The 20,287-nt window shown below is 32.9% G+C and overlaps 1 protein-coding gene across 6 annotated transcripts in view; it reads left to right on the top strand.

Moving 5' to 3' along the window:
• Window positions 1–17,445, top strand: part of LOC139685714 (uncharacterized) — a 30,732-nt gene extending 13,287 nt beyond the window's left edge. For 2 of the 6 annotated variants that reach the window (XM_071582743.1, XM_071582740.1), the window contains 3 exons: window positions 5,908–6,449; window positions 6,532–6,643; window positions 8,997–17,445. In XM_071582743.1, coding sequence (XP_071438844.1) covers window positions 9,015–10,202 — 1,188 coding nt within the window. In that variant the 5' untranslated portion in view covers window positions 5,908–6,449; window positions 6,532–6,643; window positions 8,997–9,014 and the 3' untranslated portion in view covers window positions 10,203–17,445. Of the gene's footprint in view, window positions 1–800; window positions 1,120–2,433; window positions 2,538–5,907; window positions 6,450–6,531; window positions 6,644–8,996 lie in introns of all 6 variants that reach the window. The other 4 variants (XM_071582741.1, XM_071582742.1, XM_071582745.1 and 1 more) reach the window with 4 other exon arrangements.
• Window positions 17,446–20,287: the final 2,842 nt, after the last annotated feature.

The raw sequence follows: 20,287 nt of genomic DNA on the forward strand, positions 1-20,287 counted from the left end.
TTATCAAAATCTTTTGTTTTACTTCAAACATTTTCTTAAAATAGAGGCATTAGAACCACACTGCAGCATTGATCTCTCTTTCTTTGTATGACATAGAATATCTGTTTAACCTATTTAACATGATTACCCACCTGGGACTTGATCATCTTCATGTGGCAGACGGGTGGTTTATACCTAGATATAGCCTTTGCATAACTCTTTGGGAGAAAGGAAAGCCATTAAAGTGATAAATGACTTTAGAGCTTGTATTCAATGTTTGCAGCCATATTGTTTTCCAAATGATTAAAGGCTTACTAGTGTAGTGTTTGTGAGCAAGGTTAAAAGAAGTGGCCATTATTACTAAGATCATGATGATAAAACCATGCTCATCAAACCCAAATAGGTGACTGTACAAGTACATTCACAGTAATGAAAGGGTTAAACCGCCCTTAGGACAGAAGTGTCTATGAACTATTAAATTCCAAACATTGCTATTCGTGAGTTGATCTGAGATTTCATAGTGCCTGTGACTCCATGTAAAAAGGTTAAAAGGAAATTTGATTTTCATATGTTTCTCAATTATGTGTTTTAATGGTATGTCATATTTTTTTAAATTCTTCATTTTATGGTTAGTATTCCAATCATGAATGAGTTACTGAAGGCCCAGTGCTGAAGATGTCAGATAGATAGTTTACATGTGTTTTCAAAATTGAAAACTGTAGCCACATTTTTTTAATTGCAGAATTACATGCTCAATTGTTATTGCCAATTTCTTAAATTCTGGAATTTCTTTTAGAAACTGCATCTTCTTAAATTTCCAGGACATTTCAAACAATACCTTGCTACATGATGTGAAATAGCAGCAGTAAAATTATTGCAAACATGATCTAAATTATCATTAACTGAACCTATTGCTGGTACGAGACCTAGCAATTGCAACAGACAAATTTGTTTTGAGTCTGTTTATACATTTAATTGAGACATAATACTTATGTCATCATCTGGGGTGAAACCAGGGTTAGGCTGGGTCATGTTACTCCTCCTTCTCCTGTAAACAAAGAGGAAGGGCACTTTTGAATGTGAAAGAGCTGATCCACTCAGATAGCCTGGTGGGAAGTACACTCATCAGCAATCACCAAGGTAAAAAAATTGAATCACACTCACTCATTGCATGGATTATTTGTGGCCATGGCATCATTTTCTGCGATTTCAGTTTTTCTGTGAAAAGGCCTCTACTACTACTGGAACATCTAAAAAAAAGGAAAGTTACTATTTTTGGAAGTAACAAAGACCAAAATGGCCTTTATATGAGGGTGGTTCAATAAGTATCCGTGTTAGAAATGAAGAAACCAAGTTCATGAATTTGACAGCCGGATCAGCTTGTCCACCGTGAGCAATCGCGGCACCCATCCGGCCGACAATTTTTTCATCGCCAACTTATCATGTAAAATATTAATTTCCGTTCGGGTCGACACACCCACGGCCTCTGCTACTTCGCGCACTTTCGTTCGTCGATCAGCGAGAATCATGGCGTGGACTTTTTGAATGATTTCCTCGGTAACCACGTCTGTCGGGCATTCTGGTCGCTCCTCATCAAAATTGGCATCCGACTTTGCTTTTATCTCCTCGCATTTCTTACCATCCCAAAACAAAAAGCGAATTACTGAACGATACTGCTCTTTTTCCATCTTAGCGAAAATCACAAAACACGTCTTACTCGAATGGCTGCCAAATCCAAACTAACCGTTAAATCAGCCTGAAATTTGTTTCACCGTCGTTTGATAGATGGCAGCACATGATGATAACATAAACTTCCCTAAGGAACGTCCTTTGTCGTCAAACACGGGTACTTATTGAACCGCCCTCGTAGAGTTAATTCCAAAACTTTGAACGTGTCATTCAATTCCTTTCAAAATCCTTCTAATTTGTCTCAAACCCTGCTTCTCTCTGCCAGCCAATTCGTCTTTCATGAACCATGTGTCCAATTTTATGGCTCCTTAAAAGTTGATCAGTTTCTTTGAGACAGTACCATCTCATTTAACCTTAAAAGTGCATGAATCCTGAGGAACTCCCACTACAAAAATAAACAGAGACAATACTGGACCTAAACCAGATTCTCAGAAAATGTTAAGCTTCATAAGCAAGGATATGAGAAAAAGTTTTAACTCCCAAATTTCCTAACATTTTTTCCAGTACAATTATTACCTTACTTAAGGATATTCTGCCAAGTTCTGCCATTGCTATTTATCATGCATCTTCATATCTGCTCTTTCTAGCTCTTAGTTTATAAATCTTGATTGTCTGTTTCCTGTTTTAATTGAGTAGGTAGATGAGAATTCTTATTTTTATGCGTGTGATATCTGTTTTTTCCAATTTATGTTTCACATTAAACAGAAAACATTTCTCATATTATTTTAAAATATTCTCCTATTTTCTCTGTCAATCCTTTTTTAGCTGACTTGGATATTATTATGCAGATGCATACTAGCTCTTTCAGTGAAGAAATGTTCATTGTAATAACTTATAGAGTATTTGTGGAGTGCATGGAATACCTGCATGTAAGTAAATTGAGATATAAAGTTTTAATGCTAGATTACATTAACTTTACTAGGCCATAAATTCTAACATAGTGAGGAGTGAGTCATGTGCATGAAGAAATGTATGTACCTATGCAATGATTTCAGAGGGAGTTAAATGGAAATGTTAAGAATTCACAATATTTCTAAAGTTATTGATAGCAAAACTGATGACACATTTATATGTAATAATAGATAAATGCTTCAGCTCCACAAACTTTCATTGGTATTGAGATTAAGCCTACTGTCATTTTTCTGTTGTGTTCTTTAGAGCTTTCCAAAAAAGACTCATTAAAGACGATTAACCAATTTTAGTTTATTCTATTGAATATCTCAAAGAGTAAAGGGAAAATCTATTGTTTCATCATGCAGAGGATCAAGTATACCTATTAATTCTCATAATAAAACTAATAAGCGAATGCCTATTTAATTAAAAGCATGATACTTTGAAGTTTACCATGTTAAATGAATTTTAATGAAAAAGTTATACCATGATTACCTATATATATTGGAGATTTGGTTTAGGAAGCTGTGGTAAACGAATTGCATATAATTGCTTTTTTAATCTTAATAATGGGACTTTAGAGGTCGCCATCATTACGTAAACTGAATATTTTAATTTTTACAGCAGTAACCACACACCTTGAGCCTATTTAAATTGCAGGATTTATATTATTATATTAGGATTATAAATCACAGGCTAAGAATGTACAAGTTAGGATAAATATGTACCAGAGGGAATGACTATAAAATTAATCTCTTTTGAAAAAACTATTTATGTACATTCCTCGAATAGGTGTCATATTAAGTGACAAGATTATGTTTATCTTCAAAAAGTTATAATTTTATTCATAAAATACACAACACTATATGCCACAATACGTAAGCCAAATTGTGAAGAGATAAAAATAACGAAATTAATTATAATGAACCAATATTCAAGGTGAAAAATTTGCACATTGAAGTAGACAAGCTATGGCAAAATCACATAAATTCAAGTTTTCCTTCTATACAGAAGAAGACATTATATTCATGTGATAATTATTTGTGAGCAGCTTTTGTGTCTAGAATTATATGCAGATTTAGTAGAGATATTATAAAATTTTCTCATCTAAAGCATTTGAATATTCAAAACTAGTTCTAAATAATGACAGCGGATGAGCAACCTTACTGAGAGGGGATATAGAGGTATACATTGTTTTATATTTGTGTGCTAAAAGCTAATATACAATATTAATTCACCAGGATGACTTGCACATCAAAATATGTATACATAATGCTGCAGAAGGAACCAAATCATCTACAATGGTTCATCCTTTAAGAACTCAATCATGGCCTTCTGGTATATAGCTACACCATGTTGAAGTTTGTACTCTATTGAGGTGCTCAAGATTATCCATACCGACAAATGTTATTTTAACATATCATGGGACATGATTTAAAACCACTTTACAAAAGTAGCAGATTAAGCATATTCACAAGATATAAAATATATATACCTATGTATATATATATATATATATATATATATATATATATATATATATATATATATATATATATATATATATATATATATATATATATATATATATATATATATATATATATATATATATATATATATATATATATATATATATATATATATATATATATATATATATATATATATATATATATATATATATTTGTGAGTCGCCAAAGAGCATTCCATTTCAAAGATATATATATATATATATATATATATATATATATATGTGTATCTCTTCGAAATGGGACACTCTTTGGCAACTCACAAATATATAAAAACACAGATGTAGATTTTAAAACCATAGAAACACAAAGAAAGGACACTCACATATGTAGTTTTGACGTTTCGACGGCAAGGCCGTTGTCTTCAGAATGGCATCCTCGGAGAAGAGCGGATAGGACATGTGTGGGGGAGAGGTGAGGGTAGGAGAGGTAAGGGACCAACAGGATATGAACAAGGGGGTGGGAGGGGATATGCAGGCATTTATATGATGCATTCAGTTGGCTTGGTTCAGCCAGCGTGGTTTAAATGACTGGGTCACCCAGATATGCGCCATCTCGTGGGTTCTCACCTCTATTATACTAGCAGATTTGGGAAGGTTTCAATCACCAAAAGGAAGATGCAGTCATCAAAAGATTGGCTGTGGGAAGCAGTGTGAGTAGGGATGGGATAATTAAGGAAGGTGGGAGATTTGGTGGAATATCGGTGGTTATTCATGCGGAGGGAAAGTGTGGTCGTGCATTCGCTCACGTAGAAGGCAGGGCAGAAGTTACAGGAGAGGCGATATACAATATTCAACGGGTTGCCACCTGCAACTAAAAAAATATTGTATATCGCCTCTCCTGTAACTTCTGCCCTGCCTTCTATGTGGGCGAATGCACAACCACTCTTTCCCTCCGCTTGAATAACCACCGATAGTCCACCAAATCTCCCACCTTCCTTAATTATCCCATCCCTACTCACACTGCTTCCCACAACCAATCTTTTGATGACTGCATCTTCGTTTTGGTGATTGAAACCTTTCCCAAATCTGCTAGTATAATAGAGGTGAGAACCCGCAAGATGGCGCATATCTGGGTAACCCAGTCATTTAAGCCACCCTGGCTGAACCAAGCCCACTGAATGCATCATATAGCTGCCTGCATATCCCCTCCCACCCCCTTGTTCATTTCCTGTTGGTCCCTTACCTCTCCTACCCTCACCTCTCCCCCACACATGTCCTATCTGCTCTTCTCCGAGGATGCCATTCTGAAGACGACGGCAAAACGTCAAAACTACATATGCGAGTGTCCTTTCTTTGTGTAAATATTTATATATATATAATATTTATATATAATTTTACATATATATATATACATGTAAAATTTTCCACAAAGACATGATGTTCCTGTGGCCTATGATTTTCTGAATCATCACCAAACAAGCAAATGACACAACTTTACAGTCATTTACCACTGTTCCTGGAGAAAATCTATATGAATTAGCATACAATCACTTTGTGAAAAATTTATATTCTATGATATTACATTGTCAAAAGAAATTAATGCATGTAATACTCAGAATAATATTTCTGGAGCAAAACCACTCTAATGAGATAATTTGCTCAAACATTTTTGCATGTTATTTTTACAGATGGGCTCTTTACAGATCTATTTCCATAATTTCTTTATTCCATATAATGGGAGTAATTAAATATTTTCATAGAAATGAGAGTAAAAACTAAACGTGGAAATTATCATTAAAATCAAATAATTACTGAAAACCCCAAAAAAAATTTCATGCTAGTACTCTGACCTTAAATAAGAATTACATTTTTAGGTTTTGCGGAATTCAGCAAAGTCTTTGAGTGAGGCTCATTCTATTTCCTTCAATGGAAATGAAAACAAAGAATCAGCTCACAGTAAGGCCTGATACAACATTGATGCTTTCCAATGTATAATTTGAAACTCAAGGTACAAAGGATTATTTTCATCCATATCTGCAATAAATAAACAAGAGACTATTCTTCAGAAGATAAAAAGTTATCTATTTTTCCATGCATCAATACGATTCATCATCAAGTGTACAATACATCTGTTGTAATTCATCAAGAAATTTCCAAATACTGCAGTAATGCTGCATTCTGTGCTTCCAAGAAAAACCACATGTGCCATTGTTTCATACACAAAGTGAAATATACTTTTCTGACAGTAGTGTCTTCCAGATAAATATCACTAGAAGTGCTTCAATTGATTTGTATTTCATTAGTGACTTGTAACGAAACTGACTTGTGTATTCCTACGGAAACCTTTCATAAAGTTTATCTTGTGAATTTGACTGCTCAAGTGTTAAACCATTAAGAAGACTCACTTCATTGATAGGTAGGTATGTGTAACACATAGCAAAATTGTATTTGAGATTTGTTATTAAGTTGCCAGTATTCATTCCTTTTTCCCATTTCAGAACACTTAACTATAATTGGTTTGTTGAATTAGTTGTTATGCAGAAGCTAATGTGACAATGGATGAGTTAGTCATAGAAGACATCTTTTGTATTTTGAAATTATAATCGCAAGGTAAGTCGTTCTAAAATATAGATACATTAATAAAAAAATCTTTAAGTAAATTAACTTTGAATATCAATAACAATTGAAGTCTTATGATGAAAAAATGTTATGCATTGCCAAAAATTAAAAATATTTCAAGAGAATACTAGTACTAGGTCACAAATATAATATTCAATTATAATAACATCATAGGAAATAATAACAACAAATCAATTACACCAATTAAACAGGAGAGTTTCAGTGAGCAAACCTCTTCCAATGGTAGGGATTTGTACCCAAGTCAGCAAAGAAGCAACCCAGAGCTTTAAGAGAAAGAGATATTGATAGATTCTCTATTGGTTTGAATGAATATAGACCTGGAAGAGTTTGAGTATCAATCAAGATAGATAATTTATTTCACTGCAAGTCCACTACATTTGAATTACCCATATATTCAAAGTTATGGTAAGCAAATCTCAAGCTTCATTTATCAAATAAGTATTATGAGTGGTGTAAGGATTCATTAGATAAGAGACCTCCAGCCATGAAGCTGAATCTTATAGCCATTTGTTGATTTGGTTATCAAAAAAATGTAGGTATATTTGAAAATGAACAAACTAACCTTGAACATAATGATATCCATACCTTTCAATCACTTTTATTGATGACATTGGATGGTGACACATTTATAATTTTTTCTATTTGAGCAATTTAATCTTTTTCTGAGGGCCTCATTTTTCATACGAGTTCAAATAAAGTTTGTGTCTTAGTGCCCTTATAAAATCCAAGTAGAAGGAAAATCCATCAGAAACAATGACTAAATGTACTCTCAAAGCAGACACAGCTTCATTGGAGAGGATAGCAAACCAAAAGAAAGTCTGGGGCTATCCAAGGGGTGAGAGCAGCTTTCTGTGTAGGTGCATGTCACATCTAATTAGAAATCTGAGGAGTTCATTTTGTAGCCATCTAACTAGTAAAAGTAGACTTTGGAGTACACCTAAATATGTTGATCAGATAGCTAAACACTGAATTCTTCTCATAATTTGATGAGATGGAATTTCACTGTAGAAAATATATGTATTTTACCAATTGCCAATCAAAGTGACATACATTACTCAACTTCATAATTCACAGCAAACCAATGAAGCAATTTTGGCGAATTAAACCCAAATTCATTCACAAAAACTGACAAAACATTGAGAAAAGGCCAAATCAATTTGAGAAAAACTTGCTGTGAAGTCAATTTTCTATCTGAAGAACAATTCTAAACTGTTACCATCTCTGAATGCCAATTCACTCTGAATTCATTGCATTCTAATGTACCAAAATAGAACCTTAAGATTTTTTAAGTTGAAGTCGGAAACTCGAAATATAAAAAACTATTTGTGGTATACTCACCATTGAAGAAGATATGGATAACTGGCGATGCAATAGTTCCCATATATCTATGGTGAAATCTAGAATACCTCTACAGATTCTTAGAATATCTAGTACAACATAAAATTCCTGCAAACAGAGTAGTTTTGTGTCCAACCTTGAAACTGATTTTCAGTAGATATTATCACCTTACAGCTAGTGCATACATCTACAATTTTTTTAAAACAGATCAATCAATTGCTCTTTCAACCACATTTTCCATAAATTCACAGATACAAGTAAATAATCCAATTGCTTCTTCATGTTCTTTTCTTCATAAATCAAATACTCTTGATTGGTGTATTTAATATCATTGGCATTAATGCATTAGTAGTTAAATGGAACTTTAGAACATTTTACATATGTTTTTGGGTGTATCTGTAGTATTTATTATATAACTAATAGCCAGGATCATCTCAGGCACTCTCACAGCTTCTTTGATATAAAAGTAAGTATTGAAGGTGTGTGGTACTTAGGCCATCCTATTTCATGCCTGCATTAATTTGTTTCTCTACTTCACTGCGTATCTGCTTGATTAATCCCAAATGATTCTCCCTGAAATGGGCAGCTCTAGCGTTGAACTTGAATTAGCTGTAACAGGCCTCATATGCCTCCATGAATGCTAGAGTAATTAATCAAACTCAATTATTTCTGAATTGTGTTCTATCATTTGACTAGAAATGCTGTTTTTATGATTATCATCAGTTTACATTTATTTTCCAACATTTTTTTCCCTTCCATCTTACACCACACGATGTACTTTTACATGAATCTATATCCACAATAGTCATGTTTACATATCACATGAACTAAAAACCTATGTAAAACAATAATATCACAATCACTGAGAAAATATTATTCATCCCAAGCCTCCTTTCTATATATAATGCATTTGTTTTGCCTTCCATTGCTTGATCTTACCATAGTGCAATTAAATAAAAATGTTTAACTTGGGTATTCATTGCAGGATTGGCTACCTCAAGGCATGCGGCTCAGTTCCTCTGGCCGGCTCGGCCAATACCTGCTCTGTCTAGCACTATGTCACTCTGCTCTTCCTGGAGCAGGATACTTCTTGAAGAGGTCAAAAGAAACCAAAGAGCAGAGAAAGCAAGGCTCTGAATATGTCCCTGCAGGAGGTGGAAAGTCTTCACAAAGAGAACCTAGCTGTGAAGAACTTCGTGCTATGTGGAGATTCTCCAAGCGGCAATCACGTGCTGCAGAGATTACTAATGAGATTCCGTCCTACACAGACCCTTTTGCATACAGCGTGTGGGAACCATATCCACGAGCAGCAAATATAGGGCCATCAGCAAGGAGTAGTAATACAGACAAATTGAGAGGTGGGGTGGGCAAGGATGGCCACCAAATTATCCCAGCAAGTGGTGCGGCCATTGCACGGGCTAAATCAAGAGCTAGGCAACAGAGGCCTGTTTATGGCCGAGTAGTCCACACTCCACCTACATCCACAAGAATGAGGGAAAACCTTTCCCCTGAACGATTACGTGCCTTCGAGGAAGTAACCCGGATGTTTGAAACGGGCAGACACCTCTCCCCACAGATTCCTAAATCATCAATTCGAAAAACATTTCGCTCTTCTGGAAGCCCTGTCTCAGTGAACTCACAATTGACAGGAAGTTTCCAGCAAATAAAGGATATAATTCGAGAGGAGAGAGCAAGAGAACTGAAGCAGAGGATGCTGGAGGAAAGAGAAGCATCCAATGGCAGAGTGGGGGAAGATGGGTCATTGCAGGGCCCCACATATCGCTCCCATGGCCCCACTTCGCACTCCCCTTTTGACTCAATTCGATTCTCTGGGGGCCGGTTTGGTGCCATTGCTGAACAGCAAGAATCAAAGCCTCGAGGAGTTTTGGCCTTCCCAAATATTCTTGCTCCCTCAGCAAAGGAGGATGATGTAGTGCTCATGAACCCCCTTCCTCCCTCCCTGACATTCCCCAAGACGGTCACAGCCCCGACAATGCCCACAGTTGAGGAAAGAGATTTTGGTGATAGTGTGAGGTACGTGGAGAGAGGGGGAAGGAGTTACAAACATCACAGAATGACTACAGGACATAAGGGCCATCCACAAGGTCACATAAGGGAAGACATCCACATGGCCAGGCTAAATGTAAGTGCTCAATTTTATTCCATTTATGAATCATATCTGAGGTTATAGCTTCAAAGAAGCACATAAAATAGCAATCAATGGTGTGGCTGCTTTCTCATGACCTAAAAAATGGTAATTTTTGAAAAAGGTAAGCAAAAAATTTATTGGACTTAAATATAATATTACATTTTTAAAATATGTATTTTCATCATTTGGCTGCTATGATCTGTCTTTAATATTCATCATGGCTAGTGATTGCCCAGATAAAGTAGTCATTTAAGTACAAAAACTCAGGTGATAATGTTTCAAATTAAAATAATTTTGCCATATGCATGCATACTTTTAATGCTTGTGGTATTGGACGTTCTTCAATTCTACTGCATCCGAAATTGACTATTTTTATACTCCCAGTAGTATAATATGTATAGTCAAGGTAAACTATCACATAATTAGGTAAAATTTCATTGCAAAATTTCAGAGGATGTAATGGATGTATAATGTTAGCAAATGGAAAGAAAAATTCAATTCTTACTTTAGTTTTACTAGGTACATTAAACCCCTTATAAATTTGGTGCATGTAAAAACCCAAAGACAGAGTGTCTACTTTTTACATTAAGAATCATTTGCTGCAATAGCTTCATATCAACTATTTTCAAGTTTATTTTCATGCAATGGGTTTAAAGATATTATGAATTAATTGATTCAAATTTACCATAAATACCAGATGATAATAATAATAAAATAAACTTTACTCACCACTAGAGGTTTAAAATAGAATAGAAAATAAAAAATAAGTCTTCATTTGATTCTTTCCAGTGACATTACTTTAAAGTTACTTTGATAAATATTATTCATCCAACTATTAATTTGGCAGAGGATTTAATAGCAACATCAATTAAACAACTGATTTCACCAATAAAAGGATTTAACGGCTAAAGTCCAATGTGGTTGCCATTATCATTAGTTGCAAAAATGATTGTGATACTTAATTACATTAACTTTTCATTTGCAAGGGAATATTTAATGAATTTATTCTTTAAATATTATGCTTCCACAGCTACTAAAATGTACCTTTTTACTCCAGAATATCAACATTGAAGCAATTTAAGTGCGCTTTCTGCATAATAAGTAATCCAGTATGAGCTTTTTTTCAAATGAAAGTGTTTACCTTTCCCCTACTTCTGGAAGTCATTCCAAATGGTAGACTACGGGAATAATTGACTCAGCATAGAACTACTAAATTTCAATACTTACTGCATATACCAGATAGTTGTATTAAACTATTTATCTCATGAAGATAGTTCAGTCAACCAAATCCAGGCTCAGACTTTTGAGTTGTCTTTATTCCTTATGGTCAAGACCATGCTCTGAGGCAATGACCACAGTTTACTCCCTGTAATCAAACTATAAATGCTATTAAGCTTAATTTGTTGAGGAAAGCCTCCTGACAATTTCTTCTTCATGATCTACTGAGTCAACTAAGAAACTTATTCAGAAATATTTTTAAGTATTCTCAATTAGTGGTATTCAGGAATATGATTTAGCATTCATTGTCACAGTAATCAATCCAGGAGTTTGTCCTATACATCAGGGTAGTGGTCACCAAAACGAATTCAAATAGCATGTGAACTTCACACATCAAGGCAGTGAGGCCAGTTCCTTTTCCTGTACCACCTGTGGCTTCCAAGGAAGATCTGTTGCCTGAAAATTCACACATCTCTAGTGAAGCAGAGGGTTCCAAGAGCTATCACACAGAGTTGAACCTGGGTCTTCGGGTTAGTAGACCAGAGTTCTTCTCACTGGATTACCCTTTACTTTTGATTCATTGACAAATTTAAATTCATGAAGGCTTTCCTCCACAAGCACAATGCCTATAAAGTTGTAGCTGAAGAACTCTCTCCATTACAGAATGTAAAGTATTCATTATATCACAAATGTTAGTAAATGGGATATCACATATTAACTTTTGCTGCTCAGTTGGCTGTAAAGTGAAAAGATCTCTTTTTGCGCCTGATTTAAGTATACTCTTTAAATATATGACCTATTAACTGGGACATCTTACCAAACCTATTCTAAAAAATGGACCCCTAAAACTTTGTTTCAATCATTATTTTGGATATGATACCTTTTAGAATTTAACCCTTTCCCCATTACATATGCCGTAGACATACTAACACTTTTATATGAAGCTCAAACTCTGTGCATGATTGAATACATTTATTGTTACCTCGTGGTTTGGTGATTTTCTATGGATACAGTTCAAGGTAAATTAAAAAGTAATTTTTGTTCACTCATCTGCGCGACTTCACTGGCAATTGTGAGTTAAACATTCTCAGGTGTGAACCCAAATGAAAAGGTGAAACTTAAGAGGTGGTACAATGTTTTTCACAAAAGTTACATTAGAGATTTTTTCGTTTTATATCTCTTTCGAATATATTTTAGATGGTTGCTACATATTATTGCTAACCTGAAGCCAGTGCTTTGACCCATTTTGAATCCTTTCTAGATATGGAGTTACTTTGAGGCAAGATAATACAATTATAAGGTAATTATGGAAAAAATTAACCTGTGATGGTGGATATCTATAAACCTAACAAAGTATACTGAAAAATAATTCTTCCCCTCTGTTACCAAACCAGAATAGACCTTGCTTGCATAAAACCAAGCAATATAAAAATCATAGTTGGCTAAGACGCATCAAATTGATTCTATCTGAAAGCCTTTTTTATCCCAACCATTCAAATTCAAAGAAACATTATGACTGGTAGTAATGCTGTAAAAACATTTTACAACTCATTTTTCATTAGCAAAAGAACATGTTCTTTCATGAAAAAACATATCATTTGTTTTTTCAGTTCCTTGCAGATAAGTTGACAACACAAGAAAACAGAGCAGTCCCCTTGCTCTGCAGAGAACCTTTTTGAATAACATAATTTAGTAAAATATACATTTTTTTAATCTTTTATTTTATTCCAATTATTCATTAAATTCCATAGAATATCAGCAAAAATCTCAATGCTAAATGGAAGATTTTAAAGTTGTAATCATGTATACGCTCAGTAGATATTCTTTTAATTCAGTTTATAGAAAAATTAAAAATAACAATAAATATTTGTGCTACTCACTGCACCATTAGAATTATTGAACCACTTGATGAGTCCTAATCAGTCAGGTTATCCAACACATGACTGGTGGTGTATGGATCCTTTTTTTTTTAGAATCCCCATTGCTAATTGGAAATTGTTCTTTTGAAGGAGTAGAAGCTTATTTACATACAATGACCAAAAAGAATCTGAGATTTCTTCTTTATATATATCTAAGCAAATATTTGGGAGCATTTACGCCATTCATTTATGACATTATTTTACATTTCCATATGCACTACGGACATACTGATATCTCCAACAGTGCTGGCAATGACAAAAACATTACAGCATATTATGACAACTTTGTAAAATTAAAAATTCCACCATGCAGTAGGGCATATGAAATTTATAGATAGCCATAGAAAGGCATTGCTAATGAAAAGAGATATTTTTCTCTGTATTCAGCCAGGTAATCAAAATCGAATTTTCCTCAACATAAAGTTTTTGTGCTGTTTTCTTACATTCATTCTAGTATCTCAGTATCATGAGGTGCAAAAATTTTACTTCAATTTCAATGCTGCTCAGATAGGAGCACTGATTCAGAGAGGCAGACAAAAACAAGTCATATTTCTTTCCGAACTACAATGAATTGAAAAGCAAAATAATGTGACCAGCAGCGCATGTATAGTTGGGAAGAAAGGTGATTGTTTCAAAAAATGGTAATTGGAAGTGAATAATGCAGGCAGTTCTACCAGCCACTGGTAAAAATTGCGACATGGTTGGTCTTTCTACATAAAAAGTATTGCAATACTTGCTACTTACAAGCAAAAATTATTTTTCACATGAGGCTGAAAAAATGGTAAAAGTCAGAAAAATTTTATATAACATGGTAGGAAATGTGGAACTATGGGATATGATATGTCAATGCATGAAACATCAAGTAGGTTAATTGGTGAACTTACTAATAATGAAGGTGAACTAGTGCAAGGATTTATTATTATTTTCAGAGTTTATCTCAGTTATTTTAAAGTTAGCTACCAAAGTACTAGTCTCGTTGGAAGTTAATAAACTTTCATTTGCGTGTAATGATTATAGTCTAATGAAAGATTCAAAATGAATATTTGCTTTCTAAAATCATGTAATGATATGAGATTACTTGAGAATAGCAATGGCAAGACTGTTTTACAGTCACCCATATTATAAGTGGGCAAACTATAATGGAAAATCACCACTACCCAGAACATCTTGAACTTAGAAATCATCTAACCTGAAAAACTATCTAATTAATCGACACATTTGAAAATTAAAATTTAGAAAAAAACAAAGCATGAAAAAGTGAGTATTAAGTTCTTTTGAAAAATTAATCTGTTTTTAAAAAATTAATGTATCTCAAAAAAGAACAATGAACATTTTGCTGTTGTCATCACAGACTTGTAATTCAGAGATACTTACCTAAAACTTCTTTTTGATAAAAATCCATCTTTATCCTATTTTAACAAGTCTTTATCTGAATATGAATGACCAAAACTTGTATTAAATATAGTTTCTGAATTTTATGCTTACATTGATTTCACTTAGGTAAGTATTTCCACTTACAGTGACAGACAAAGGTATGGCCTCAGGGAAGTATTTTGGTTCAAGCAAATCATGACGTTGGAATGAGTTAATAAGGATTGATGTAATGCTTCCAAAAACTCTTAAGTGCTTTATCATTGGACGTTTTTTTAGACTCTCCTTTTCAGGTTTTTTCTACATTTACCAGAAAACTTAGAAGAGTAACAAAATGATGTGTTGATCATAAAGAGACTGAAAATAAATACTTTCTACTCCTATATAGTCACCTATAGAAGAAAATCTGCCACATACATTGGTGCATAAATGAAAGTAATCTGAAAATTGTATAAAGACATCCTTCTGCCTTGGGATTTTGTTGGAGAGCCTTTAACCAAATGTCACAGGGATGCAGCAAACTTCTATTAATAAGTGTATATTTTTGTAATTTAATAAAAATGTGCATCAGCTTTGTCAATCAAAACCATTGCTTAAGTGGATACTCTTTACTTCTTTTGGCATTTCTTAATATTATTCCAGCACCTGTAGATTAATATCATTTTAGACTATGATCATAAAAGTTCAATGAAAAATAATCATCATCATATGTGTTGGTAGATATTTTTTTGATTTTATAACTGCAAAAACAGAATTATGCATATAAAAAAATATAGCATTATCATGATACAGTAGAGCACCAATTGATTATGTGATGCTTCATCATCTGATGGGTAGATTATCTGTAGATACCAGTGAGGGATATTTCCCCTCTTCCCATCCATTCCCTCCCATTTCTGTTTACTTGAGAATTAAGAAAGGGAAAGTCATTTCATTTAATACCAGTACAGGGTATTATGAAAACATTCAATAAATATTAATTATGTAAGCCATATGTAGTGCATCAAGAAATAGTCAGAGGTTAGCCCTCCAAATTCTTTGGATTTAAGGGCATGGGTGACCTGAGGTTTGCTAGTTCTGTGTAAGGGAAGAGGATTGTGGTAAAGATGATTAAGGACCGGCTCAACAGGGACTCTGACAGTCTACCTAACAGTATAACAATCTCACTGTCCATGAAATCTGGTGGAGCACACACTGCTATTGTGTTCTCCACTGATAATCTTCCTTTGAAAAGGAGAAATTGCATGCTGTATATGCCGCATCAAAAACGTAGTTCAAAGCTTAACACAAAAACTATCAGGTTAAGTTAAAGGTAGGGAAAAGATATTGGTATGATTGTGGGATTGCTGGATTTATGTCAGTATTAATTTTCAATATTGACTTTTTACTTTTATAAAATATGCCTCTGAAAATAATCTCATAGAATGGAAGAAGGAATAGTTTTTTATTATTATAATCTACTGTCATCATCCCTTCAGTTACAGCATGTAATTGATGCACTACTGTATAATTTTATTTGATCATGAATTAATAAAAGCATTAAATCAGTAAAATTATAAATCAATAAAATCATAAATTAATGAAATAATAAATCAATGAAGTTATTATCAATCACATGTGTGCAATAGATGTACAAATTTGGAATGCAGAACAATCATTTTATTACATCCATTCAGAAAAGACATTCTTAGTTGGAGTATAGAAATGAAATACATTTTGCATTTGCCCAATAATTAATTTATTTTAATGATCCATTGATCAAGAAGGAAATCCTAAGTGAGCATCAATAAAGATGTTTGCAAAGAGTTGACCTTGCTCCAAAATATTTCATGGAAGAGGAAAATCAGCATAAGCTACCCGCCAGGCCATTTTAAAACGCTATCTGATTTTTAAAAATGGGACATCATGGGATGCCAAAAATTCTGAATTTCAGCCATGTTAAACAGCTTTATGTATGTACCATACTTCCTTGAATTAGTTCCTACTAGTTCATGTTTATCCTAAAAATTCTATGTAGATGTACAATGGGATGAGTTTGGATTGTTGCTGAGGTTGCTAAGTGTCCAGTGGTTATTAGGGGGCAAACTCACAAAGTATTTTAAGGCTGAAATAAAAAGGAAGGAATATTTAAAATAAGGCAAAAAAATGTTATCTGGATGTTTCACATTTTACTTTGTACCCACACTATGTCAAGCACATTAATAAGGTGCATATTTTTTATTATGAAAGTTAGTTTCTACCTGAAAGAAACACCTATGGTCAATTTCAATGGCTATATTATATCCATAAAAGATCATATATTGCTACCTCTCCACATTGTTCATGGAGGTAAATACCTTATTTCTGTGAATATAAACATGCTTTATAAACTGAATGTGACACCCATTGATGATAAAAAAATAATGGAGTTATCTTTTGTAATATAAGATCTCATTCCATGCATAAATGCTAATCATATGATTTTAAAAAGTTTAAATGCATTCAATGTAATTTTCACTATGTGGATCCAGAGCAAGCAGTGAATAATATAAACGCATAAGGTGATCTACTTCTGTGGGGTTGGTGCAATGTGTGTGTCTTTGACTTTGTGGTGCAACTCCCTTACCATTTAAACAATTTTAGCTGTCAATTCCCTTCACATTATTTTATCTTGTAGAAACTTTTCCAATAAAATTATTCACATCACATCACCAGAGGTATATGTGTTTTTTTTTAATTCAGAGTAGTATGATATCTCCTATTATATTTTATGGTACAGCAATCATGACTCTAGTCATCACGTGGTAATTTTTAGACGAATTTTTTATACTATTTAATTCCAGTGTGAATTTTTATTTTTGGGCCACAATAACTTTCCAGCCTTGTTTTGGAATCCTACTCCTTATTTAATGTATGTAATATGTCATTCTTTTTCATTTAGATGAGGTTTATTCACTGACACTTCTAATATTTAAAATTGTTCATGTTATTCATTTTAGACTACTTGATCTCATTTTAAATGCCCACATAGTACCCCACTAATGAAAATCTACAGCTGAATATTTACCTAAATCTATCTTAGTTCCAGAAGATCAATTTAATTTCTGGCACTGCGGATTCCCATAATGCATGTAAATCTTTCTTAGAATATGGTTAGGTACTGTCATCATTATTTCAACTGTGGAAAATAAAAGTGGTTTTAGTGAATATGTATGTTTTTGGAGCTGGGAATATTCAGTAGAGATTAATGTTGCTCATCTTTATATTTATACTCAACTTTATGCTAATGGTCATCTTTTGATAATTTTTCACTCTGTGTTTATCATGGTTAAAAATTATAATGAATACCTAAATTGGCTTTTTGGATTACTGAGACTTGAAAATTGGTTGTTGGAAATAAATTTGTTTGATAAATGTTAAATAAAAAGCTCCTTTAACTTATTTTAGTATCTGTAATGATAATGAAGGATTTTGAATATAAGGATAGTAACAAGAAAAGTAAGGATACTAGAAATGGCAATATATGTAAGGATAATATAAATGGCAATATATGTAATGACAGTAGAAATAAAACTGATTTTATAATATTGATTACATATTTTTATTCATCATCACTTTGGGTGAGTGTTTGAAAATGAATATATTACCTATATAATCCCTGAATGATGAAGAGTATGGCTAATTTTTTTCATGTTATGTGAAATTGAAGGGCGAGATATTATAGTGACATTTATAAAAGAATATCCAAGGTTGACGCTTGTTACAGGGGAAGCAGAAAAGAAAATATGGATGCTTTTCATTCTGCATTTTAATTCAGGCAGGAGCAACTACAGCCACTAGATGTGCACTGGATGTTTAAATCTTATAATTCCATACCATAAGGCATTCATCTGTATCCTTTATATTAAATGAGTGTGGAAGCATTTACTACAACAGAAGTAATTTATTAGGCAATTTTATTAAATACATTCAAAATCCCATCTTGCATAGAATTATGTACCCATTTAACTTAGATTGATTTTTGTGGTTGAAAATTATTTCTGCAGTGTACTTATCCACCAGCAAAATTAATAAATAAAAGATATATATATATATATATATATATATATATATATATATATATATATATATATATATATATATATATATATATATATATATATATATATATATATATATATATATATATATATATATATATATAAAAGTGTAATTATTAATTTTATGAGCCCTAATTTCATTCACATTTTTGTGGCAGAAAATGAATAAAAGACTTCTTTAAGAACCAATGCCCTCATTTCATTACTGATAAGGTACAAAAACAATGCTTCACAAAGAGTTTGCATTTAATTTATGTAAAAATATACTAGCTGCAGTTAAAAAAGGTCATTGCAATTTTCACATTGGTGCATTAGTCTCTTGGTTGGCCATCAAAAATGCTGGGTAAACAGAAACAAAGAGGATCTAGCCCCGAATCATGTTTAAATCTATCCTGTTTGTGTTTTTCATTCACAATACTCTGACAGGAGTGAAAAGGGTGCTATGTCATGAGTAAGAAACGCAAGTGATGATTATGTAGATTTAAAGGTAAGGAGTGTTTTTTAAGTTACTTCTGTGACTGGCTATATGCCTAAAATATCATTGTTTATCAGAATAGTTATTATCCTAATTTTTTATCGGGATGGTTCTCTGGTGAATATAATGTAAGGCTATCATACATGTATGTGATTTTCACTGTTCCTGGGCAGAATTTGATGGGGCAAAGAGAATGGTTAAAATGAGTGAAGATTCATACAATAATTGCTTCTCAATGTATCACCTTGTTCTCACTTTTTCCCTCAGACATGATAATTGGAAATACACTCCTGAGTCCAGTAGCATTTTAGGGTTCATATACAGATACCACACACATCATATACCTCAAAAGTGTATTCTAAATATTTTCTCTTAAACCAAACTGAATTTTCAAAAAAATATTTATTTTTAGACTTCATTTTGAAACCTTCATATTAAAATACCACATTTTTTGCTGCTTTTTAATCATTTGAGTTCTAAAGATAATGATCCTTTTCTATTTTAGCTTTACAAGTTATGTGTAACATAATTGAATATATGTGTTTGAGTATCTGCCATTAGTTTTTGAAAAATTCAAAATTTTCATTTGCAGATAAGTTGAAAAAATTTTGTGCAGCAAAACGAATTTAATTAAATATTTTGTTTAGCCTAAAGAACTCATTTTATATATTATATTCTGGAATCAGTTTGGAAAACTGAATGGAACAATAAATTTCATTGGAACATTTAGAAAAGTTTGTTAATGCAAATAAATTCAATTTGCAAAATTCTCCTTGGTTTTACAGAGCCTTAAACATGATTCCGCACAGGATTTGGTTTTGCAGATTATATATGAAGTGGATAACCTTTCTGTTCTTCCCATAATATACTATCTTTTTCAAAATTGTATATTTTTAATAAAATGGTTCTTGACAAGTCAAAAACTTTGCACCATTGCTCTATTGGGAATTACCAATGAAATCCTCAATTGTCACCAGTTTTGCAAATATTTTCTACATAATTTGACTAATTTGCCTTGTGATTTACTATGAATTATATGGCATCAATGATTGCATGAAAAAAAGA

Source organism: Hetaerina americana, unplaced genomic scaffold (assembly GCF_022747635.1).
Source record: "Hetaerina americana unplaced genomic scaffold, ioHetAmer1.1.p SCAF_12, whole genome shotgun sequence".
Taxonomy (NCBI): domain Eukaryota; kingdom Metazoa; phylum Arthropoda; class Insecta; order Odonata; family Calopterygidae; genus Hetaerina; species Hetaerina americana.